The sequence below is a fragment of the Acanthochromis polyacanthus genome, chromosome 19, assembly GCF_021347895.1.
Source record: "Acanthochromis polyacanthus isolate Apoly-LR-REF ecotype Palm Island chromosome 19, KAUST_Apoly_ChrSc, whole genome shotgun sequence".
NCBI lineage: Eukaryota > Metazoa > Chordata > Actinopteri > Pomacentridae > Acanthochromis > Acanthochromis polyacanthus.
The window spans coordinates 7,971,426-7,997,057 of NC_067131.1; the positions used below are offsets into that span (position 1 = coordinate 7,971,426).

The following is a 25,632-nucleotide window of genomic DNA, read 5'->3' on the forward strand; positions in this document are numbered from 1 at the left end:
TTACAGCGTGCTGTCACTGTTTCTCTGTTGTGCAGTCAGCAGCAATGAAACAAAAGACAAATCAGAATAGAGAGCACTGTCAATATTTTCCTGATGCATCATGTGATTTCCCCATTTCCCCACAGCTCATGAAAGACGGTATCATCAGCTTGATATAATATTAGAAACCGGTCTTGAAAGATAAGGCGTCTGGCTGAAGGTCATCCGTGCCCTCTTGAGTGAATATAAGAGCCCTTTGTGGTCGGGTTAAATGCACCTGACAGGCTGTTGGAGCACAATCACCCATTTTAATTGTCATGTAACGGTTTCATGTAGAGCCAAACTGTCTGCAACACTTCAGTGGTTGGAAACCAGAGACCGGCCACACAACCACAGATGTGGTTATCTGGATGTTCGCTAAAGGAACCAAAGAAAAAAGAAAAAAAAAACACCCAGGAGAGAGCTCTGCAGAGACATGGTTAGAGGAAGATGTTTACAGATAAAGCAACAGAGTTATCTGCAGCAATTTGTTAAATTACAGCGCTTAACAAATCCTTTATGGTATCGAATGAAAGTGTAACACATTTGGAAATTTGTGTGTTTTAAGGTCGGAGAAAAACTAATTGCGTTAATGCACCTGACAAACTGGCTGCTACATTACATTTTCAGAAAAACAGCTCCCCCAAAACAGACAAGAAAACCTCAACAATTTAATGCACACTCAAAGAATTCAATTTTACAATTTGAGCAGAAGCCAAAGATGGCAGGAAGCAAGGTAATTCACAAAGCCCCCCCAACAACAAACCCCTGGCCGCCCTCCGTCTGCTTCACGAGCAGTAATTATGCCTCAAAATGAATGCCATTTCATATTAAGCTGCAGTCATAATCCAACGTCAAAGGCAGACTCATTATCGACAATCATGGGAATTAGTTACATCATTTCACCAAACCGAACTAATCATTTCCAGGATACCGCACAAGCAGATAGAGCCATTAGAAAAAAATTGGAGCTCCCAAATAGAATAATTGACATCTATATCTTCTCTGCTGCTTTGGCTGAAGGGCTTCAGAAATTGCATTAGCTGTCATTGAAAATCTGAACCGAGGGAAAAAGACACCACTTAGACTTTTGCAGGGCTTTGAGTTGCGTTCACGGTTCTCATTCTTATATTGCCAAACGCTGCATTAAAAAGGTCTGTGTTGCATCTCACTCTGTCACCAGTGTCACAATCTGCAAAAACACGAGCAGATAAACTCAGGAATAATGAATTTTTGAGAAATGCTAGCCCACTGAAACATCTGGTCATCCTTTATCTTTAAAAATCAGTAAAATGTCTATGTATTCAACTTAATCTAACGAGCTGGAAATAAACCTGAATTTACCACCCAGGATACTCTCATCATTAAAAATAAGAAATCTTGAAATTAACCCGAAGATATTTTAAACTTGAATGTGAACCTTTTGTTTTCCTCGTCCTCCAAATGCGGCCAGCTCATCCATTTTAGTGGTTTTCTCCACAATTTCCACCAGTAATAAAGAAGGATCTCATTTAGGACACAGACCTCTGATGTCTATCAGCACAGGTCACTCTGTGGGGGCAAGTGGAGCCCTCAGCAAGACGAGTGGATCATCACTTTCCCTCAACACATCATCAAGAGAACAACCTCTCCTGCCCCGACACATTCCCGGCATGTCTCAGGTGTTCTTTCATGCAGGTAGCACATGTGACAAATGTCAGGATACGAACGGACTTTGTGATGTTTGTAAACGTTTTATTCCACTGCCAGTATCAAACACAGTCATCTGTCAATATTAAAAGTCTGACCCAACAATGTCGTGTTAAAATGCGACACCAAAAATGACCAAGGAAGAGAAAAAAAAAAAGTCAAATATATAAATCAGTTTTAGTCAAGAAAGAACAAGACGACAATGTTTGAAACAATGAAATACTTAACATGAGCCAGAAAAGAAAAGAGACATTACTTACAAAGAAAAACTGGTGTATTGGAATGGAAAGAAATGACAGGAAGCAGTATAGTTATGGTACACTGGATGCCAGCAGATAAACCCAATGTGATAAAGGCTTCATACGCAGAAGGAACAATTCCACGCTGCACTTAGGTTGACCTGAAAACCAGAGACGTGAGGAGAGATTCAATCAACTTGAGCAATCAGTGAATGGATGCACAGAGATAAGCAATATCCCAGTCGTAGATTACAGCGTATCGAGCCATCCTAGAGTCAATAAATATGGAGAAATTAGTCTGAACAAACATTTTGAAGTAGGAGTGATTAAAAACAACTGCTGCTGCTCCCTAAATTTCATAAATCTGCTTATTCTTTCAGTAAAAGAGCTGAATTCAAGTTTAAATGCCGTAGATTTCTTCCTATTCTTTCATTTCGACATCACAGAAACAAACATCTGCTAAACTAACACTTTTCCCTTTTTGTTTTTTCTGAAAAAAACATTTTTGGAAATGCTAATCAATTCCTCCCAGAAGTCAATTTGAAGGAAAACAATTTAACCAAAAAATGGGGGGGAAACAAACCAGAATTTCTGGTGTATTTAAATGCAAATCTAAGCACTTCCAGTTCTTACTGTTGGAGTTATTCATTTCTTTGCACATACTGCGTACAAACATTTATATTCATTTAGCGAGGGTGTTATTATAGCTGCTTTTTAGACATTTCAGTCAATTCTTTCCTCATTAAATACAAAAAAGGACTCCTGAGCCCTACTTTCACTCAGTGATTTATCAATGCCACCCGTTGTTCAAACAGCACTCTGTAAACACCTGATGCAAAACAAATTACAGTAAACATCTTTTAATTAAGATTACAGTTTACTAAAATTGTAATTGACTGTCCAAACACTGCATGTCTGAACAATATTAGAAACATTTTTTTTTTTATCCCAGCTTCTTAAATGTGACACTTTGTTATATTTCTTTGTCTTATGTGATCGTAAACCTAATATCTTTTGGTTTTGGACAGCTGATCAGACAAAACTAGCAATCTGAAGATGCTACTGCCAACTCTGAGAACTCGTGATGGGAGCTTTACACAAATATTTGACATTTTACAGAATATTCATTAACAGATATCCTCACTGATTTATTTGGAGAATCACTAAATTAAGAACTGCATTTCAATTCACAGTGTAGACAATAGGTTTTTGGCCAATTACACATTTTTTGTTACCTGAGCTTCGCAATTTACCTCAGAGAGTACATTAAATGACATGTAAACCTTCAGCTTTCAATGGCAAAAAAAATGTTGGTTGGCAGTTTGTTCATAGCTCACACATAGCTTAGAGGTGCTACTTTGACAGAGGTGAAGGCATCTGTATATGTGAGCAGTGAAGAGATGACCATGGAAATAACAAGATGTAACATTGAAGCTAAAAAAAGGGAAATCTACCAGAGACATACAGTGTAATACTGTTAGTTTGCCAGAGATAACAGCTGGGTATGTTGTAAAAGAACAACAGGTTTGCAAAGAAAACATCCTGCGAGTGTCGTGCTGTGGGTAACCAAAAAGCCTTAATGACTACATCAGGAATGCAGGTCAGCCTGTAGGGGTACACGTTTCATTTCCACATAAATACTTGATCATAAACTAAAAGAATTTACCAAGAAACGCAACCCCCTGATACCCCCACAGAACAAAAGGTCTGGTGGCAAACCAGTAGAACAGTGGAACAAAGTAAGAAAGAGAAAGCTCAGGGATAAGAAGAAAGGGCGCATGACCCATAGAATTTCACCTCATCTGTCATAAATGATGGTAGTTGGAGGGCTATGCTGAGGTTTAGGATTGTATGTCTGCCGAAAGAAAAGGCAAACTGCCATTTATTGATGAGGTTACTGCTGATGGAATCAATAGGATGAAAGCTTATATTCAGCCAAATGCAAACTCAGTCAACTGATCTCAATCAGACCGAGCTGAAAACCAGTAGAATGTAAAATCCATTATTTTATTTCTGTACTGAAGCACAAAAGGCTGAAGAACGAAAAAAATGTCTAAATGTCAATTGGAATACAAGCCATTTCAACACCACCACAAATTGTCTACAAAAAAATACCACCTGCCTGTCTTGGTTTCAGCAAAAATCTTAAGTTTCTAGTTTCACAGAGGTAGTATTCATTACAGGCTTACTGTAGTGAATTGCATTACATTCTACAGCAGGTTTCCATTTGTCTGGTCAGTGACACAGCCAGAGATACACAAACTGGAGGGCGGATTTTCAAGTTCTCATCTGTCTATCTTTCAGCTGTCGGATATTGAAAAGTGGATGGGCAGAGATATAGATCAGCATATGCTGCAGCTGGACATGCTCCTTGTAAACAGACCTGCTCACAGATTCAGGAGGTAGCAACCTGCTAGACTACGTTACTGTGTTACTGTGGGGAGGACGACTCACTTGGGCTTTGTCTCAGCATCTGTGACTTGGCGGATGAAGATGGCGTCCTCTGGATGGCTGATGTCTCCTTTCTCATGCATGTAGGAGGAGGCGATTGCAAGCATGGTGCCGTCATTATTGAAGGCCAGCGATGCAATGCTGGTCGGGTACCGGTGGAACTGACACAGGCGCTTCTTGTTGAATGGATCCCAGATGTTCACAAATCCATCTGAGCCACCTGGCAAAAGGAGAGGCTCAAGGTCAACCTCAAAAGTCATGTTGCTGCCAAGATATGGATCTTCATTAGCAGAATTCCATAAGAAACTCTGGCAGCTCAATGATAAAAGGTCACAGCAAAATGTTAGAGCTTTGTCAAAGAACAAAAGGAAACAAACATTTGCTTTTGTCAAGTATGAACTAGCCAATCGTACCTGTGGCAAAGGTGTTATGAACACTGTGAAATGAGATGGCATTGACAGGGTAAACCTGCTCAATTCCATCCTCCTTCAGCCTGTGGCACTTGAAGGCATACTTCTTCTTCTGAACCTCCTGGCTTGGGTCCAGGTACTCCACAGCTACACGTCCCTCGATTGAACTCAAAACGTAGCCCTGAAGCCAACACAGAAAATATGAGGTTACCATCTAACTTCCACACATGAAGAATGTGTATCTGTAACATGATGCTCCATTTAGAGCAAATTATTAACAAGGCCTGTATCTTTGATTCTGACTGAGTACATTTTATTTGATTCTAATTTAAATTTTACCTGCTTGTTGGGGAAGGCTCTAATGCAGCGAGTTTGATACTTGAGACTGGACTCTCTCCTTTGCTGTACATAGCCCATGTTCCTCAAATCCCACACCAGGACTCGTCTTCCGGCTGTGCCAACGATCAGCCTGTCTCCAGCCACAGAGAGGGTATACACCTTTCACAAACACAATAAGTATGAGACCAGAGAAAGACATACCACTAGCAATGTCCAAAGTATTTGATATATACAAAAACAGCATTACATAAACACATGACAAACTAACAATGAAAAACCACCGTCTTCATCAAGCTTCTTTTTCCTTATATACTTAATTTGAATAGACAGCTTTCTGGCAAGCATCTATAAGTGACCGTATTATGTACCAGTGGTAGGTATAAAAGTCAAATTAGAACGTAAAGTATATTTCTGTTTTCAACTAAAGTCCAATCAGTGTATTATTTTAAATGACTGTTGAACATTCCCAAAAATGTCATGTCATTGTGACTTCAATTACCATCTCCAAAGAGGTTTAGATATGAAACCTGCAACAAAAACATCCAGAGAAACTAGCAGGTGGTTGGCTGTTTCTGTGTTCATGCAAAAAAAAAAAAAAAAAAAAAAAAAGAGTCAACAATACAATCCTTCACATTTGTGATACCTGTTATAGTCAGGTACACGCTACTTGTGGGACTTAGGTGACTCTGACATGTCAAAATATTTTAGGACACAGTTTGATTCATCAACATTGTTCAGCACCAGTGTGACTCTGCTGCTCTACCTTTTCAGGCTGAGTAAAGGTGCCGGCGTTGCAGGGTGTCCGTGGGTCCCACAGACGAACCGATCTGTCCCAGCTTCCCGTTACCATGACATTAACTTCTGGGCAGTACTCCACACAACGAATGGGGGCATCATGTGTTCCAACTATTGTATCTGTATAGGAAGAATATTAGACAATGGGAAGTAAATAAACAAAATCAATACATTCAAATTGGAGTTAGAAAGTTTTGTGATAGATTTAACTGATTTCATGTGGGTCCCAGAGGCTTTCGACAAACCTTGGTCTGTGTTTAAATCATGAGTTTTCAGCTGTGCATCTAAACCTCCACTCCAAGAATGTGTTGGGTCCTGCAAATAAAAGGTGACATTATCTCTATGTACCACAACTCCAGGCTATGACACAACAATGTGGAACCTAAAGAAGAAATCTGTGGCCTACATAAAAAGCACAGTCAAGAACTGGAGCTGTGTGTTGGTACTTCATCCGCATGGTGTTTCCTACGACATCGTAGAGACGGACGGTGCAGTCCCAGGAGGAAACCAGGAGGAATTGGGCTGTGCTGGGGCTGAACTTGACAGCAGAGATGCCATCCTCTGGTCCCTGGTTCAGCTTGTACTCATTTGAGCCAGTCATCTGCAGAAGACAAAAAAATGCCCATTAATTCTGACCTGAAATTAAGTGATTCCCCAAGATCCTTTGAGGAAAACCTAATTGACGCATATTAACCAGATATAATAAATAACATTCAAGATACAGTATAAACAACAACACTTCAGGATGGAATACTACACTACCACATAATTCTATTCAATCACAAACTACAGCTTTTAAAAAATGTTAGAGACTTGACATGGAACAACTCTGGCACTGTCTAAACATTTACGTCACCATTTCTATCTCTAAAGATGCTTCACAGAAATCAAATTTACTGTATGGACTTTGTCTGAAACGACCTTACATTTTCCATATAGATATCTGAAGCTGAAGAAAAGAAGGCAAATCACTCATTTATAAAATAAACAGTCTTATATTGAAGGTGAGTACAGATTTTTGACTAATCTATTACAACTGATGGCCTATTTTGACACTTTGACAAGTTAGACTGACAGCAAAACATTCACATTTGTGATTTGAAACCCAAACGTTCACTATTGTGCATAACAGCAGGCTTTTGTGGTGTCCGTAAAGAGAAAAAAATACGTTCCCCAACTTTTCTCATAATATTAAATAATGTAACAGAGCTGAGTAACGGAACAGTTGTTGGCAAATTTTTATCGATTTACGAATGATATGAGGTAGCTACCAATACAGTTAGACATGTATTGCTTCAGGCAAATGAGTTATGACACATGCGTCTTGTTTTTGTTTAGATAAACATCTAATTACTTCCATCTTAGAGAAATTTACTGGGAGTAAATCACTACCTTGTTGTTAATTTAGCCTAGTGACAGATAGGGGCTACATATTTACAGCTAACAAGCTCACTTAGCTATTTAGCTTGCTACAATTTATGTTAAATAACGCGTCGAGTCCTGTTTCGAAAGCTTATTTAACAATGGCTTTACTTTGGTAGATTCATGATTGCATTAGTTCATATTTTACACCGAGTACACGCTTTTCCGTTAAATCCAGCAATTACACCAAGCCCACTTCTACTGCCACCGGTGTGTGTGCTAACGCTAGCTCGGCACGGTAAAGATAACAACTACAAGCCGTGACATGACACCTTTCACTCGACTTACCGTTTCAATTTGATGTCGCCGAGACGCAAACGATTCTCTTATATGACGAGACCAAATATAATGCCTTGGTTTGCTATAAAATATCAAATATATAACGTAGAAAATGCTCCAAAGCCAGGTGGCTGTTAGAAGCTAGCTCCGTTGTAAGTGCTGCTGATGCTCCGCAGGATGCTGATTGGCTGAAACGAATATTCAAGTTCGCGCCTGCGATTTCATTGGTTGATTTTACCTCAATGGACGTTTCCGTTGTCTGCATACAGATCACATGACACAGGTCTGCTTCCGTCGCTCTCTGTACAATCTGTACAATCGTTTGATGCAGCCTTTTTTCTGAATATGAGTAACCATGTGTTTCATTGAGGACAGATGTAATGCAGGTATAATAAAAACACTGTAATGTACAATGAATACGCACAGAATGCAAAATAAAAGCAACAACGGGGCATTGTGCTTTTAAGGGCAAACAGTTGATTGCTAGAATAGGAATATCAAAGGGGTTTCTCATCAGGTTAACTGTCTGAAGTAATACTATTTCCACAAGCTTGTTAAAAGGAGATTTATGTTATTCTATGAAATGGACCACTTTATTTTATATTGCTTCCCTTTACATTCAAAAGACAGTCTCTTATAGCCTGAGCCAACAGGTCAAATGTAGCCTGGTCTATTTTAGTCCTTTTCTCAAACGCGAGCCATAAATGAATAATTATTCAACCCTCTAAACCTAATATTAATATGGTTGAATTTATGAAAAATTAACAAGACTGGCTCCTAGGGTAACTGATCATTCAGAATTGCCTTGTAATTGTGGCCATCTAATTCTAGCATTTCTGTGAGACAGTCTATTGGTTTTCATTTTTAGAATTCTGAAAATTAGAGTATCGGGTATTTAATGAGAGCCTAAAAAATCAAAATGTAAAAAAAAAATCAGTTCGAAATTAAGCTGTACATTTTTTTGTACACGTCATCTATCTATGAAAGATGGCCATGAGTAACTCAGGATCTATTTCTGATACCTGTTTTAATACCAAGATGACCGCAGAGTCACAATGTGATTTAATGCCTTGTTTAAAATATGAAAGATAATTTCATCCTCGCAAATGTTTCAAAATCTACAACATGACTTAAATAAAGCATTGGTTTTGCTTGTACATCACAATTGTATTAAGGATAAATGCATTTCTTTTTGGAACAAATCTTTACTGAGTGTAAGACCATAGAATATACAGAATTTCAATAACAATATCAGAAGAAAAACATACACAAAAACAGAGGCTATTTTTTGGCTCTTTCATGGCTTTAAAATAACTGCCAAACATTGCGTCATAATAAAAACAGTTGCCTGTATTACCTGCAGTTTTTCAGGATAATTCTTTTAAGGATCACATGATTGTCCTCACTGTAACAAAGAGAAAAAGGATATTTTGTTTTCTTTCAGACTGAGCTATAGGTGACAAAGGCTGGTAGCCTAACGTGAAGCCAACGGTATTGCACAAAAATATCAAAATATTCAATTCCACATTTTAGCGACAAACACTGACACAAGTCTCTGTAAAATACATATAGACAGCAAACCCTGTTCAAAACAAGCCTCCTTTACCCCTCAACTGAATACAATAAAATATATGCACCCATTTTTTAAAGACTCACCAATAACAATAATAATAATAATAATAATAATAATAATAATAATAATAATAACAGTAATTTTGGTTTGTTCCTCTCTTCCTAAGCTGAAAGTGGGATTCTGCTCAAGGACACGTCAGCAGAGACTGGTTACATTTAATAATAATAATAATAATAATAATAATAATAATAATGTGACCTAACATTGTGAATCTACAAAATATACAAAATATTATTTTTTCAATGAATCACTCTTGTTTAGCTAAAAACATATGTACAGTGCGTTTTGCCACCGTCAGTGTTAAACAGGCCTCAGCAATGGGACTGGGTGGGAATAGTACATGTGGTGGGGAAACGCCAGCAGGGACTGGCTGCCCTGTGAGTTTGTTGCGGGGCCCCCGTTGCTCTCCGAGGCTCCGTTTTCGTGGTAAAGTATCGGAACCCGCACAATCCTCTGCGCCGCCGCGTGGCTCAGGTTGGCCGCCTCCAGCTCCGCGGCCAGCTGCCTTTTCCACTTATTCCTTCGGTTCTGAAACCAGATTTTCACCTGCGTCTCGGTCAGGTGCAGGGACGCGGCCAGGCCTGCCCTCTCCGAGCTGCTCAGGTAGCGCTTGATGTCGAAAGTGGACTCCAGCTGGAAGACCTGACTCCTGGAAAACACCGTGCGCGTCTTCTTCTTCCGACAGGTCTTCTTGTCGGAGTCCAGCTCGTCCGTTTTTCTCTTCCAGTCGTCCTCTTGGTCTATTTCTTTCTTTGGCTCTTCCGCGTCACTCTCATCCAGCGCGATGTCGTCGTCAGCGCTTTCCTCTTTGGCATCTTGGTCACTTTTTTGGAGATCCGGGGAGCGCCTGTCCAGTGCCGGGGATGATTCCCTCACGTTGACCTTCTCAGAACCTGCAGAAAAAATATTCCACAATGGCAAAATTAAGTGTTTGAAGTCATAAAATGATGGAGTCACAATTCTGTATTTTAATTCGTTCTGGATATTCAGTTTATTGATGGAGCATGCGTTTTACTTTCGCTAAAGTTTTTAGATTTAATTTAAGGTTATGAATTAAAACATTTACTTTTACTATAATACTACATGTACCAAAAGGCCCCCTTTTTTTTTTTTTGCTCTAAATTCAATTCATTTGCTTCCAGACCAAAACACCATGATTCTGCTGTGTAAAATTTGAACAATAATTTACCTCCAGTCCTAAAATGCGTCCCGAGCGTGTATGGGTACCACCAGGTAGACGCTCTCTCCAAATACTGCGCCGATAGTCCAATTCTCTGAGTGGGGAACTCAAGTCGAGGGAAAGACAAGTCACCGAACCGAGAGAAGAAGCTGCCCTCAAAAACGCCTTTGGACGAGCCGAGCAGGGTCTTCGGCTTCGTGGGTTTGTCTTCAATATTCAGCAGGTTCTTTATGGAGAACGGTGAGTCTTTTGCGGGTTGGCGAGTCTCTTGCGCATCAGAGTCTGCCATCACCGTTTACGGTCCGATATGGATCACCATCAAAATGTATCGAAGTGGGGGGGAAAAACACCTGAAACAGATTTTCTGGTTTTTAGAATCTGTGTTAAAATACTAAGAAAAAAGAGGGAGAAAAATCAGCAGAAAAAGCTCGATTCTGCGTCCAGCTCCTCCTGGGGATGTTCAGAGAGAGCGCGCAGGGATCACTGCGTCAAACTTGCGCCGGATTGTAATGATGAAATAAAAATGCCATCCGAGTTAAAACACGCTCGGTCTCTGCTATTGGGCAGGTACAATAGCAAATGGGATTTGAGATGAAACCGCGAGGGGCTGTGACGAGAATAGACTCCAGAGAAAAAAGGCCGCGCAAGCGTTTTGGCTCCGGGCGCAGCAGTGCGCACCCACTTATCATCCAATTAGATTAAAGAGGAAAATGTCTCGGGGTTTTTGGGGAGGGCGTCCACGGGCCCCAATCACCTGTCAGTAAATTGAATAAATGGTCCAGAGATAATCACACCTAAACGTGGAGCATAAGCACATTGGCCTTATTACGAGAATTACGCATACATTTTAAGCACGAATGTAAGCCTCTAAAAGCATGTGTACAATCATAAAAATGAGGATATCTGACTTAAAATAGTGTATTTCTTAAAAGACAAAAAGGACATATAAATAGTGGACCATTTATTGATTCATTCTATTCTCTAATCTGTTAAAATATTGGGGTGGAACCTTCCATTCATCTGTTGCGTTTTAAATATCCTCTGTTCCACCTGTGCTCAACAGAAAAGCAATATCCACTGTGCATTTCACCTGCACCGGAGCTCATTGACTTCAGTGTAATTTTATTAGCCAGGAAGTGCCGCAGGCAAACATCAAATTGAATGCTTACCATCGTGATAAAGTCTTTTCACATCAGCTTTGTATAAAAGCCTGCAAACCCACAGGGGCAGCAGGTGATCTGATGCACGAGGATGACAATGGTCATGTTTCTGTCACTTGTAACTGTTCTGTTGGTGCTTGGATGAAGCGGATTGTTTGTATGCTTTGTCAAGCAGCCATGTCATCAAGTGTGATCAAATTAGACTATAATTAGCAGAAAATAAAAGCAAAACAAAGAGGAAAAAGAAGATACTTACCTTGAATCAATCACTGCATTTTGATATACAACATATGCCACTAAGAAAATCTGAAAATACACAAAAATATATACCTCCCACTCTGTGATGACAAAAGACCTTAACATTTTTGCCCACATTATTTGGACATATATGCTTTTGTACTTTATAATAAAATTTAAAAAATAACAAGACAAAAATCACAACGTGGGATGCATTTAAGGTTCATCATATCAACCAAACTTGAAGCAGATGCAGAGAACTAATCAAACAAATTGCATTTGCTCAACCTACAAATATGCAGCCTGTCCTTTTAGCTCATGGAGCGCTCTTCAGCTCTAAAGGACAACACTGTGTTTTGTGAAAAGCTACTTGAATCTTTGCATAATTAGAGGTCTCATAGCTGTGTTAAAGATGGGGGCGGAGAAAGTGGCTAGCTGAGCTGCATTTGCCAAGGCAAAGGGAAAAGCAGATAGCTGTGCTTTTTTCATCAGATTATGTTCATTAACTAGGGGCCTCCACAAGTCAGGATGGATCAGAGGGGAAAATAAAGTACACTCCATCGCTGATGCAAACTCGGGCCTGAGTTTCCCTTTTGTCATTTAATTGATTTTGGAAATATCTTGGCAATCATCAGACTGATCATATTAATAACAATTTGTTCTACATCTGTTCAACCTGTCATTTTACTGTGGTATTGAAGCAACAACATTATCCCCAGCTATCAGATTCAGGGGAAGATTTAAAGTTTCGGGACATATAGATAATTAAATCCCACACTATAGGCGTCTAACATATTTATTTGACAGGGTTTGGTCAGAAATGTGCAAATTATCCTGATTTCTCATGAGGACTAGCAACATTCCAGCTAATTTCACTCAGAAAATCAGAATATACTCAAAAGCTGATGTGTCAATAGGTGACAATAAGTAAAATCCTATATCTCAGATGTCTACGGTGACAGAAAACAGAAGATTATATCCAGTAAATAGTGTGATTAATATTTCTATCAGTTCTTTATTTTAGTTATTTTCTCTCTCTCTTTCTGAATTGAAATAAAGTTTAATCATAGTAATGCACAAAAGTCTTGTTATTCTAAGCTTATGAAGACATTGCCTATCTCTGGGACTATATTCTCTCTTGCATATTTCATATTTCTTCATTTATTTTCAATAGTAATTCTCTGTAAGGGGTCATGGGTAATAACTTTTATGGGTCCGTATACTTGAACACGGCCTGTCTGTTGTTTAAACAATTGACTTTATTTTACACCGAACACGCAGCTCATTGAAATTGAATCAGTCTAACCTACAAAATTATCAGCGAGTCAATTATGCAAGGCAGGCTCTTTTGATTTGAAGCAGCAGCATAATTAAATTGATATAAAATGTCATTAGAGGTGACAGGCTGGTAAAAGACATGGTAATTGACTGGCCTTTCAGTGTGAAGCTGCTGCAAACTCAAGAGTGCTGCTGTCACTCAGGAAAATGCTGCCATCTAGTGAGAGAACCTGGCGTTAACCTGGAACTGCATGAAACAAACATTGACACTGCAGTATATTTCACATTTAATACTGACGAGTTAATAAATGATGATTCTTTACAGACATTTCATGATGTGAAATCACTCGCTGTACAGTATGTGTGGCGTGAACTCTAACATTCCACCTGTTATTTAGAGCATCCAGCAAAGAAAATACACTTGAAAATTACTGATCTCAGTAATAGAAGGCACTAAATCATCCCCAATGGATCATCCCCTATGGATCAGATATGTTACATAGTTCATCACCACGTCTCAATAAGAAGACGACAAATCAGGGAGACGGGTGGAAAAGGTACCGTCTTAGCACTTGCTTTTTAAACAAGTGGTGGAAAGAAAATGGAATATAAAGGAAATCTATATAATTACAACCAGAGCAACTTTAACCCAAAAGAAAGGGTAATGCAACCACAACATCAGTAACACGAACTACTTAACAAGAACACAAGTTCCTACCAAACTCTAGTAACATGCAGCAACCTGATGCTGCTGGATTGAATCCACTAAAGTCTTTCGAGGGAAAAAATATGGAGTGGGACAAAGCAAAGTGCAGCGTATCAGTCTGTGGTTAGATGGTTTCAGTAGTCATACTCCTTATCAATGAACTTGGCCATAGTGGAAAGCTGGACATTTGTTGTGCCCTCATAAATGGTGCCTGCAGAAGGAGACAAAACAAAGCATTAGAATGAATTCCTGCCGTACAAAACAAGGTCCATTTTGTCCAATTGTCCTGCACAGTGCATGAATCTGAAGCTTTCACTGGCAGCAGACAAGGGGCTTTATTATGCAGCTCAGTCTGCCGCTGCTCCACCTGGAGAACCGGGGAGCCAAAATGGTGGTGATGAAAGGAAAAGTGACATTTTGCCCTGGCAGCCTCCTTGGCTGTGTGCCGGTATAATGGCACTCTGAGGGGTCGGACAGGGGGAATTCCTGCAGAGTCCGATTACAGCCACCGCTATCAGGCCCTCTCTCCGCCCCACTCTGGTCCAATCACAAACACTGACACCTGACCTTCCTGAGTTGTGTCCTTCCCACAGTGCAGCTTCAGTTACATAAACTGCATCTTATCTAAACAACAATCTCACAAACAATGTCAAGTCAGTGTTTGTGGAGTGGTTCCAAGTGGTGACACATATGTACAGTCACACTTACCAATTTTACAGTCTCTGTAGTACTTCTCTATAGGGTAGTCTTTAGTGAAGCCAACTCCTCCCATCCATTCGATGCATTTAGATGTAGTTAGAGTTGCAATCTGGATAAACAGATGGACAGATAGACAGATAGATATTTTATTCATTCCTTTGGGGAAATTTAAGGTTTCCAGTAGCTCACACACATTACATTCATGAAAGATAAAGAAATCAGCCTACAAAAGAGCATCCAATAAACAAGCAAGTTGTGCTGGATGAAGAAATAATGTCATAAACTGGTGATATTTACCATAAATATGCGAAACCGTGAGTATTTCCAATTGAAAAAAAAAGTGAAAAAGGCCTAATACAGTGTAAAAATAGAATCTAATGAAGATAAAACACAAGAGATTATAGAAAAATCAACATCTCTGAAACTGAAAATAGTTTGTAGACAAGGATTAATGGTAAAGATAACACAGAAATAACACTGCATATAACAGACAAATAAATGAATATGAAGAGAGTAGTAAATGTTCAACAACAAAGAATGGATCAGAGGAAAATGTACAACTGATAAAACAGCTAAGTTCTACTACAAGGAAACTGTCCAATAATCAAATAGATAACCTTGATGTTTACTCTATAAACTATGAAATTATACACAAGGTGACAAAATAAAGTAAAAAAAAAAAAAAAACTGAACCCTGTGCGTCACATTTTCTGGTATGTTTTGGGTCCCCTTGTCGGCTTACAGGAAGGCGTCACTGCAAATCAGTACAAAGTAGCTAGGATTGATCACTTTTATCCCGTGCTGAGACATTTCTACCTTCATAGCCCTAACACACAAATGACTGGACTACACTGCAGTTGTTGGCAAATTTTTACTGAGCTTGAAGGATCCAGTTTTACTTGCTGTGCAAGTGCAACCTGAAATAACCTTTAGAGCAATCTAAAGCTTGACTCATTAATACCCTTAGGACAATTTAGGTTTATAATTTCATCTTCTATTCAGCTTGCAGCTGTTCCTGTTTTAGTGGATTTATTGGCTATTAAATCTTAAATGTGGTAATTAACGTTTTCATTATTATATTCAATTTGCTCTTTAAAATTCCTTATTTGTGTGCCTCCATCTGTTATTTTCTTACTCGATCACATTGCAAATGAGGAGTTCATACCTCAAGGTACTATGAATTGAGTAAAGGTTGAATGAATGATCTCCAGGATTATGATGCACCAATTCATGAGATACGAGGGTTAACCTAGTGGGTTGGTGAGTATTTTAATGATGCAAAGCATATGTTATGGCTTTCACAGTCAGCATATGTCGACCCAGTTGAACATGTAAGGGAATTCTTGGACCAACATGTTCGAGAGCGTTAACCTCCATCATCATTAAAACACAAAATGAGGTGAGAACAGTGTTCTAAAACCTTCCAGTTAAGTTCAAAATCAATGCCAACGTGCACTCAGGCTGTTCTGGTAGCACATACTAACCTACCTCCTTACTACAACACTTAATGCTGGTTTTTCCTTTAATTTGTCACCCCACCTGTACATTAGCAGGTCCACAAATATCCTTGTATTAAATCACAGCCCATGAATCCAGAAGCTCACCTCTGAAGTGAAGTATTTTGCCATGCAGGCCTCCTTAATGAAAGGTCTCCCAGCTTCCTTCAGACGAGCAGCGTTGTACGTCAGCAGTCGGGCGGCTTCAATCTGTGTTGCTACATGAGCTATTTGGTGCTGCATGCCCTGGAATACAGAGCACCATAATAACATAAGAGCCCACTGAACAATGCACGGCTTCCAGAAAAATGTGAATAATCACCAAGGTGTTATGTAGAAGAATGGAGTCTACTGCGGATCTTAACCTGGAAGTCAAAGATACGTTTTCCAAACTGCACCCTCTGTCTGGTGTAAGGAACAGTGTGGTCAAAGCAACCCTGTGCAAGTCCAACCATCTGAAACACAGAGACAACACACACATCATTGCCATTTTACACTTTAAAAATGTTTGATAGCACATGTTTAACTTGTTTAAAGTACATAATTTAAACAAAAAATTTATCACAGTTTACCTGTGCTGCAATTCCAATCCTGCCCTCATTCAACATTCCTATAGCATACTTGTACCCGTGGCTGATCTTTCCTAAAATATTCTTTTCTGGTACCTACAAGAGAGCAGAAAGTTAGTAAAAATTACAGTATGTGCTTTGCCTGACCATCAGACAACACAACGCGTTTGACTGCACCTTGACATTGTCAAAGTTGAGCGGGCAGGTAGAGGACGCACGCAGGCCGAGCTTGTTCTCCTTCTTGCAAATCTCGAGCCCTTCAGTGTCCCGGTCCACAATGAAGCAGGTAATTCCTCTGTATCCCTGCCAATCAGAGAATAGTTTGTGTTTACTTTAGTGCATCACAGAGGTACACATTTCAGTAACAAACTGTGCCACCAAAAACTACAAGAGAGTGGAGAATACATGATAAAATGACAGCACTACAATGTTATGCAATTGGATACAAAATCCCAGGAATATAAGATAAAACTGTGTTGCTCATAAACTTCAGCTTTAGCTGAAACTGAATGACACAGGTCTTGATTTCAACCTACCATTATCAAATGTAGAATTTATATTGCTGTTGTTTTAGACTGGATTTAGATTGTTCTAGTATTCAACAACTGACTTTATTTCAGAAAGCTAAGCTTGAGAGCACAAAACAAGTTCTTTTTACTGTGAAATGTCCAACCTAGTAAATCTCTTTGTACCACTTGTTTGTAAATGAATTTAAAATAAAAAAACATGTTTTGCCTTTGTCAAACAAATGTAATTAAATCAATGTGTTATTGCATTGCAATTGCAAACTTAAAAAAAATCATCAGCAGCATCAGCTTTAAAAAAGTACATAACTGCCAGGCTCTAGAGAACACAGTGAGAATAGAAGCATAAGCAGGGACTCACAGAAGAAGGATCCACATTGGCCATCACCAGAAAAACACCTGCATGCTCTGCGTTACTGATCCACATCTTGGATCCATTGATTATGTAATAGTCCTTGTGTTTTTCAGCTCGTGTCTTCAGAGCAAAAGCGTCACTCCCCGACTCTGCTTCAGAGAGGCAGAAGCTTCCAACCTGTCACAGGTATATGAGGAGGTGCAAGATGAGATTACAGCAAATGCAGTGCAATGAGAAAAACACCACTATACTGGACACTGGAGAGTTCACTGTTACGCTGCAATGTGAAACTGCTCACCATGTCGGTTGACAGTCGGCTCAGGTACTGTTCTTTCTGAGCTGGGGTACCAAGCTGGGCAAACAGTGTGTTGATCAGTGTGTTCTGGATGTCACAGACCACAGCCACAGACGGATCCACCTTTGCCAGCTCTTCAATGACCAGGATGGAGGAGAAGAATGTGGAGCCAGTGCCACCATATTCTGGATCAATTTCAATACCCATGAGCTACAATAATAATAATAAAAAAGAAAATGAGTCATAAGATTAAGCTAGAAAACTGACAGTGATTTAATTGTAATGACACAGCTGTTGAATCACTATTAAATGAATTACATACACCCTGTTCAAAGAGGGATTTTATGACTTCCTCATCCATCTCAGAATTTTCATCCATCTTTGACACAAATGGAGCGATACGCTCTTGTGCATATTTTTTCACTGTCAAAAAACAAGACATATGTTTAGTGCTTTAGGAATTTGTGTCACCAGCCGTCTGCAGCAACGTGAACACAGTTCTTCAGCTCACCTGCGTCTCTCATCATGCTCTCTTCCTCTGAGTAAGTCTGAAGGGGAGGGAAGGAGGAGGTAGTTGCCTGGTCTGAAGCCACATCTGGGGCAGCTCTGCTGGAACTGTACCTCCATGCAGCCTGGCAAGACCCCCATGGTCGAGAGATCTGTCTGAAAGACTGAAAACAAACAACAATAAAAATATGTACTTCTGTCTTTGGGTGGTAACACATTCTGACTGAGTGCTAGGCAATTATGTCTATCACTACTGTTGTCAGTTAACCAAGTGAACGCTTAATTCAGTAGCAAACCTGCTCTATGACCAAACAAGTTAGTTTGTGCCCTAGCAAACGTTAGCATGTTAGCTAATCACGTCATATCAACAAGAGCTTGCCAGGTTACGTAATTTAAGGGTAAATAACTGTAACAGTGGAAAATATATTTAAATGAATGTAAAACCTCCAAAACTAGTAAACTACACGAACACTCGCATAATATCCAGCCTCACCTTCGAGAAAATCCTCACCAACGGAGCAGCCATGGTTTGTTACAAAACGTTTAAATGCGTGTCTCCAGCAGAGGGCTAATGCTGCCTTTCCGAACCTTACGTAAAAGTCAGACACTTATATTTTCCGGGTGTAAGATTGGCATTTTTATTGTAAAGATGAGATTTGAGATTTCCATATTCTTATTTATGGAAAGCACAAGAGACTAAATTGGTAAGTCTTACACAGCTGTAAACACAGAAAAGTTGTACAACGTGTTTGAAAAGCGTCCTTAACTTTTTCTGCATGACAGTAAAATTATACTTTCTCCGATGGTCACTGAAGTCAACAGTTGCGTTTGGGTGTAAACTAAACACAGACGTACCAGAAAACAACAGAAGCAGTCACAGGTTCCCCGGGTAACGACTGTAGTAGATTAATTATCTCTCTTCTGTTTGATTAACAGTAATGTTGTTTAGACAAACAAAGGTAAGATGTTAAACTATGCTAAATACGAGTGTTAGAATTATTTTAAAAATCCGTAAAGGCTAAGATAGCTCGGTGACGTTAGCGCCGCTGCTAATAGCTTTAAGCTAGCTATGAAGGTATTTTATATACAGCTAAGTGTGCTAACGGTAGCTACAATAGCTTACCAGCTGTTAGATATCAAAACAGTCGTCTCACTAATAAATGTTTTTATTTATTTTTAGGTTCAATAGAGAAGAGGGAAAATGGAAGAGATAAAGACGGAACCTGTGGATTTTGTAAAGGAATTTCAAGAATACCTGACGCAGCAAACCCAGCATGTCAACATGATCTCAGGCTCTGTTTGTGGAGAGAAAGAGACAGTGGAGGCGTTTCAAGCCGGTGGGGAGGACGTACAATACACAACAAAGGAATACATTATGTCTCTGATACGTAAACGGTCAAACAGTAAAGTCATGCTCCTTGTTTCTATTTTTTTTATTATTTTTATTTGCAGTTGTCCCGAGATGTGAGCAAAATGGTCTGGACCCCCCATCTGTGGAGGTGAGCCTGCCAGTGGAGGACGGGCCGGATGTCCAGATGGATGGCCTGGAGAGAACCTGCGATGGAAAGTACAAGTGCAGCTACTGCAGCTATGCCAACAAAGGCATGGCTCGCTTAATAGAACACATCCGCATCCACACAGGTCAGTGTTATCTCTGCATTTTAAAGACTGTAGGCATACTGCTGACAAACTGATAAAGCAGTAGCTCTGGGGATTATTAGGAAGGAGTAGCAGTAGTAAAAGTTAGTTAGAAATATTTCAAGTTACCTGCTACACTATGTTCTGTATATGTCCCTTACATTTAATCTTTTTTCACACATAGACAGCATTGGCTGAAGTGTATGCACTCTATTTTATTAATGCCTTGTGTAGTCCACATACTACATTGTACCACCTTCCTTACACTCCGTTTACTTTCACAGTAAAGTACACTTAGTAGTATCAGTATTATAACTGCTATTTTTTCCTCACCCAGGAGAAAAGCCTCATCGCTGCCAGCTGTGCCCATTTGCTTCTGCATATGAGCGCCACTTGGAAGCCCACATGCGCTCACACACTGGAGAGAAGCCGTACAAGTGTGACCTCTGCGCCTTTCGATGTAGCGACCGCAGCAACCTATCACACCACCGCCGGCGGCGACACAAGCTTCTGCCCACCAGGGTTGTCCGGTCTCCTTTCTCCAACAAGAGGATGTTGAGCGCTCTGCAGAAGAGGACAGGCTCGCTGGGCTTCAGCCGGCGACTCCTCATCAATTTCAACCCTCCCTCCATGGTACTGCCAAAGTCGGATTATCTGAGTGACTTGTCTCACAAGATCCACCATTTGAACAGCAGTGAATTTAAGAACCTTCCCAAGGTGGATGAAAGTGAAAGTCGCAACAGGAGTGCTAATGGTTTGACTTTTAAAAACCCACTGGACCAGCTGTCTACACTTGCCGGCCAGTTGGCCGACCTTCACCCTGAGTCTCAGACTCCTGTTTCCCCAGACAGGGAGTCTTTCAAAGATGAGAAGCCCATTCTCATTCAGCATGTTTCTAGTGAACAGGTTGCAGTGTGTACTAATGGAGCGCAGACATCACCACCAAAAAAGGAATCTCCTGGCTCAGGCCAAGGGAGTTGTAGTCCTGTTCCCGGCCTCAGCTTTGAGAACAACGTGAACATTCTTGCTGCGAGTGTTAGCAACAGCCAGCCCAGCACGCCCAATCCTGCCCTGACTGTGCCTGACCAACAGCTTTTGCATAAATGCCAGCATTGTGATATTCACTTTTCTGACAATATCCTCTACACTATTCACATGGGCTGCCATGGCTATGAACATCCATTCCAGTGCAACATCTGTGGTTATATGTGCACAGACAAATATGATTTTTCATGCCATTTTGCTCGTGGCCAACATAAAAAGTGATTCTGTGCAGCATAGATGCATCTTTGAGTTTTCAATATATTGTTTATACAGTATAGAAACTAAACATGGTGACACTGTTTTAGGTTTGATATTTTTGCTATGTGTAGTTTATTACTTTTTACCTTACAGTCGTTACGTACATTATCCTGTTGCTTTACTGCATTTCTACGCTACTGTCAACTGTGAGCTTTTGATATTAGTTGTGAAGGTACAAAACCACAGAAACAACTTGCGACACAGCAGTGTCTGCAGCATTTCACAGTAAGTGTTAGACAATGCCATCTGACTGCAGTTCTCCTTGGTGTAGTGTTTGCATTGCAGTTCTCTGGATTTGTAATGTCTGACGGCGTTCAAATGATTGGTTTCACTCAACCCTTGGAGCAAATCACAAACATAGAAACTGCTACATTTAAATAATTTAACACCAAAATAGTATTTAACACCAAACATTACAAGCTTTATCAGCTTCATCTGTCATTTTGACCACCGTCTGTACAGTATGTTGCTTGTTAGTCTAGTTTTACACCAAAGTTTCCATTTTAGTTCAATCATCTGTGGGATGTTCAGAGACTAAGTTTGTATCCAGACAGACTTCTTACAATCTTGTCTTTTGCTTTTTTTTTAACTTATACCTCATCTTAAAGACTGCATAATGTATCAGCCAAATTAATCAGTCACGTTTAAATTACGTTTCATTATTGTCTTTTAACTTTTATCCCCAATATTTATAACTGTCTTGAGTAGTCTTGCGGTACTATACATAACAGTTCATAGTACAAAATCTGAATTTACTGTAGCCGCCATCTGTTTGTATAGTAGCTGATGTTGAGACACTTTAAAGCTTGGGTGCAACCCCAACATTTTTACATGTATTGTGAAGTGATGTTCGTAGCTTTTGGTATGTGCAAATCTTGGTCTAAAGAATTAATCAACCAGAATTTGTTTGTATGCGATTATCTTATTCCACACCGAAAATGGGAATTTGAGAATACTAAATAACCATTTACTTTTAATTACTATATTTGCAACAATCATGTAGATGTTTTCATTGAATTTTGAGAATTCTTTATTTATTTTTTGTAAACATTTCTTTCAGGTTTTTACTTGCCAAATAAAATTATTAACCTATAAATGCATTTTGTGTACTTAGTGTCACAATGGTCTACAAAATACAAAAAAATACATTTAATTACACACAGAGCATTCAGTTTGATGCAATTTTTGATGTGATTTGTTAAAAATCAAGTCATACGATGTCATTTATGATTCTTGACAGAATTTCCTTCTTCCTGTCATCAAAAATGTCCACTGCTCTTTTCACCACACGTTCCACATCAATCTCCTCTTCTTGAGAGAAAGGTACCTCCTGAAGGAACTGTTTCCGCAGGTCATGAAGAAATGTCGCTTTGGATTCATTCAGCTGAGCAGCCAATGACTTCATATGTTCAGAGGGGACGTGATTTTCTGGAATTAGGACAGCAGAGTGATCATTATGCTTGACTTTAGATGACCATGTCTTCAGATGAATGTGGAATATTTAATATTTATGAAGCTACATGCTGACCTCTGGCAGTCTTCATAGCCTCAGAGATGAGGCGTCGACAGGCCTGGTCAGCCTGATGGACAACACTTGTGGCACATTTCAGACGGTCAGCTTCCTGTATGAAACAAAAAAATGACCCTCCTCTGTAGCTGGGGGCTTAAATTTCTCTACCACGGGCAGCAGATTTGAGATGACACACCTTTTGCTCAGTGTTGTCTTCAGCTGGGCTCAGTGGGTTACGTAGTGCGGAGGAGATCAACTCCATCACCCTCTGGCTGAGGATAAATCACACAAGAAGAATAGAAAGCACAAAAAAAAAAACATTTGATTTTATGCACTGTAAACTTCAGCAATGACTGTTAATAACTGCTTGTTCTGTTGTCTTACATATCAGATTCGGATAGATCGTCTGTGGTGTTGAGTGAAATGCTGCTCATCTCCCATGAGTTCTTCTGTGGATTTGGAAACTCCAAACGCTTCACCATATCCAATATCACCTCAGTGGGAATGGGCTGAGACCTGTTCTGGTTTCTGCTGATGCAGGACTCCACATCACACTGCAGATACACCTGGCAGAAACCCAGTGAATCTGCAATGACAGCTGACAGCTTTCAACCACCATTTAAGCAGCATAATGTTGGTTAGTGGGATATTCTGTCGACAAAGAGTTCTTACACTTTCTTGCAAGTTGGCACACTTCATATCTCATGCTTGGATAGTAGAAGTTGTCATCCAGCATAAAGAGAAGTGGTGCCCGGTCAGATTTCAAACCTTCAGGCTGCTGCAGGGCTTGAATGCATTTTTCCCATGCGGTGCTGTTGATCTGAGAGCTGCTTGGTAGCTCTGCAAACACTTTAGGGTTCTTCAAGAACTGCTCTAAGCACTGCAACACTGCTTGTCTGTGAGATTTCCATTCAGTGTGCTGGAAAAGAAAAACACAAGTTTCCCAGTCAATGAAACATCAAACAACACTGGTATGGTGGAAAAATAATGGAAATTTTAGAGCCCGATCACTATATCATTTGAAAAATTTTGTCACAGATACACTGGTATATGCATTGGCAAAATATGCACCAATATGATTACTTTTTTTTAATAGAACATTAGGGGGTGGATAGGACAGAATCACATGGTGTCCTCGTGCTAAGTTGTAGCAAATTATGGAAATACATTTCAGGAAAGTTAATGAACAACAACCCCATAATTTTCCCTTTACAATAAAACTTTGACATAAATTTAAACATCATCAGCTAATATATTGGCAGCAGGGTTTGTTACTCTCCAAAGTTGCTATTGGCCAAAAAAATCCAACATTGGTCAAGCTCTGAAAAATGATTTATGAGTGGCACTTCACACAAAAATCCAAAAGGGGAAAATTACCAACAATGAACTCAAGTTCCATAAGGAACTGTGTTGCCCCATAATTAGGATTAAACAGTATGAGTGTCACTGCTAGCTGCCAGTGCCACAAATCGGACCTGCTGTCTCTCGGATTAAAGCAAAAACTTTGTTAGAAATTTACTTAAACATATTATATTAGACATGATTTTTGTGATTTTAGGTTTGAACATTTCTGCAGAATTAATCTTTGCTGATCCTCATAATACAATTCAAAATATTATTCGAAATTTAATGTTACTCTTTTAGGGAAAGTGTACACACTAATGTACAAAGTGTATGGTTGTGTCATCAGATCAACATTAGTAACCAGTTTCGTAATCAATAATCCTGAACTCCATGTAAAAAAAATAATAATTTACAAAAATTGACCTCAGATGTTTTTACCATCTCTTGCAGTTTGACACTCTCCTCCACCACTCTGGTCCTAAAAGCATCCTCTGGGATCAGGTCATCATACGGCACCACTGTGGCTCTCCATCCAAGCTGTGCGGCGGTGCTGAGGACTCTGCGGGCCAAAGTGGACTTCCCGGCAGCAGGCAGCCCGCAGAGGACACACAGACAAGCCGGAGCCTGAGCGACACTCCCGGTCTCCTTTGCTGCCATGAGCTTCCAGAGAACCGCCTTAAAACTCAGCTCTTGTGCTGCACTTCCATGGCTACAGCTGTGCTGTGAGCTGACTTCCGCATTGTGTCACGTCAGAACTACGTGAGTGAAACACGTGACTCGTGATTTCCTTCCTTTCAAAATAGGATCCCACAAAGTGAAGCAACAAGACTTTAAAATATCTTTATTATGCAGTCTATGAAAGAAACTCAAAAACCACACATTCTATGCGAAAAATACCAAGGTTTTCATTGTAATAAGTAAATAAATAAATAACGCAACTCCACAGTTTGCATCTTTTTTTAAATTTAGATTTCTGATTCTACTAAAATTACCTTCAACCAATAATCTACATTATCTTTTCCTCCGCAATCTAAATATTTTTAGTTCAAAACATTAAATTGCTCTACTTAGATATTCCTATTTTTTGGATTTGATTTTAATATAGTGACTTTTCAAGAAAAGAATTCATTCAACAAAGTTATATCTAATACATTTTTTTTAGCTGCAGTTGTGTATTTAGAGACACTACATCGAAATCTTAAAAAACAAATTTGAGCTTAAATGACCTACACTATAAAGTTGATGAAATTTCTGCTATTATTATTTCAGTCCAACACATCTTGCAACCATATATCTAAGTAAATGGTGGAAATAGGGCGCCTGGATTACTTTCACAGTTTGGAAGCAGTCCCAAACTAGACTGTTTTTTATTTTTCCAAACTGAAAGGGTGTGATACAAAGGGGCATTTTTTAACACTGGCTGCAAACCTGGAAGAGATCAAATCTGCATAGCCAACAACTATTCCACAAACTCGGGTTAATGTTTGTGTAGATTCTCAGTCAACCAGGTCATGTTAACAGTGAGAGCATCAATAGGACTCTTGTATTTGAAAAAAA

General features: G+C 39.6%; 5 protein-coding genes across 8 annotated transcripts; 1 reads left to right on the forward strand and 4 right to left on the reverse strand.

The window, feature by feature from the left end:
* Positions 1–1,728: 1,728 nt before the first annotated feature.
* On the reverse strand, positions 1,729–7,820 carry bub3 (BUB3 mitotic checkpoint protein). Of its 2 annotated transcripts, XM_022190950.2 has the most exons (8): positions 7,652–7,820; positions 6,348–6,542; positions 6,187–6,256; positions 5,910–6,061; positions 5,147–5,305; positions 4,811–4,988; positions 4,401–4,617; positions 1,729–2,107 (listed from the first exon to the last, which is right to left on the reverse strand). In XM_022190950.2, the coding sequence occupies exons 2-8, from the start codon at positions 6,540–6,542 to the stop codon at positions 2,098–2,100; spliced, it is 981 nt and encodes a 326-aa protein (XP_022046642.1). In that variant the 5' UTR covers positions 7,652–7,820; the 3' UTR covers positions 1,729–2,097. The 2 variants fall into 2 exon arrangements, with proteins under 2 accessions (XP_022046642.1, XP_022046643.1); XM_022190951.2 differs by lacking the exon at positions 1,729–2,107 and having other exon boundaries at positions 4,397–4,617.
* Positions 7,821–8,827: 1,007 nt separating this feature from the next.
* On the reverse strand, positions 8,828–11,094 carry hmx3b (H6 family homeobox 3b). The gene is made up of 2 exons (XM_022190958.2): positions 10,465–11,094; positions 8,828–10,168 (listed from the first exon to the last, which is right to left on the reverse strand). Exons 1-2 carry the CDS (start codon positions 10,742–10,744, stop codon positions 9,576–9,578), a joined length of 873 nt encoding a protein of 290 aa, XP_022046650.1. The 5' UTR covers positions 10,745–11,094; the 3' UTR covers positions 8,828–9,575.
* A 2,311-nt stretch (positions 11,095–13,405) lies between these two features.
* Positions 13,406–19,617, reverse strand: acadsb (acyl-CoA dehydrogenase short/branched chain). Of its 2 annotated transcripts, none has more exons than XM_022190953.2 (11): positions 19,537–19,617; positions 18,286–18,445; positions 18,097–18,197; positions 17,778–17,984; positions 17,486–17,656; positions 16,778–16,903; positions 16,604–16,696; positions 16,397–16,486; positions 16,140–16,277; positions 14,545–14,644; positions 13,406–14,047 (listed from the first exon to the last, which is right to left on the reverse strand). In XM_022190953.2, the coding sequence occupies exons 1-11, from the start codon at positions 19,555–19,557 to the stop codon at positions 13,971–13,973; spliced, it is 1,284 nt and encodes a 427-aa protein (XP_022046645.2). In that variant the 5' UTR covers positions 19,558–19,617; the 3' UTR covers positions 13,406–13,970. The 2 variants fall into 2 exon arrangements, with proteins under 2 accessions (XP_022046645.2, XP_022046644.2); XM_022190952.2 differs by lacking the exon at positions 19,537–19,617 and adding an exon at positions 18,775–18,899.
* Positions 19,069–22,317, forward strand: LOC110949095 (zinc finger protein Pegasus-like). Of its 2 annotated transcripts, none has more exons than XM_022190956.2 (4): positions 19,069–19,170; positions 19,462–19,618; positions 19,734–19,922; positions 20,257–22,317. In XM_022190956.2, exons 2-4 carry the CDS (start codon positions 19,483–19,485, stop codon positions 21,183–21,185), a joined length of 1,254 nt encoding a protein of 417 aa, XP_022046648.1. In that variant the 5' UTR covers positions 19,069–19,170; positions 19,462–19,482; the 3' UTR covers positions 21,186–22,317. The 2 variants fall into 2 exon arrangements, with proteins under 2 accessions (XP_022046648.1, XP_022046647.1); XM_022190955.2 differs by having other exon boundaries at positions 19,092–19,240.
* A 38-nt stretch (positions 22,318–22,355) lies between these two features.
* LOC110949096 (L-seryl-tRNA(Sec) kinase) lies at positions 22,356–24,833 on the reverse strand. Its single transcript, XM_022190957.2, has 6 exons — positions 24,514–24,833; positions 23,404–23,650; positions 23,116–23,317; positions 22,928–23,003; positions 22,750–22,843; positions 22,356–22,649 (listed from the first exon to the last, which is right to left on the reverse strand). The coding sequence occupies exons 1-6, from the start codon at positions 24,730–24,732 to the stop codon at positions 22,432–22,434; spliced, it is 1,056 nt and encodes a 351-aa protein (XP_022046649.2). The 5' UTR covers positions 24,733–24,833; the 3' UTR covers positions 22,356–22,431.
* Between the last annotated feature and the right edge of the window lie 799 nt (positions 24,834–25,632).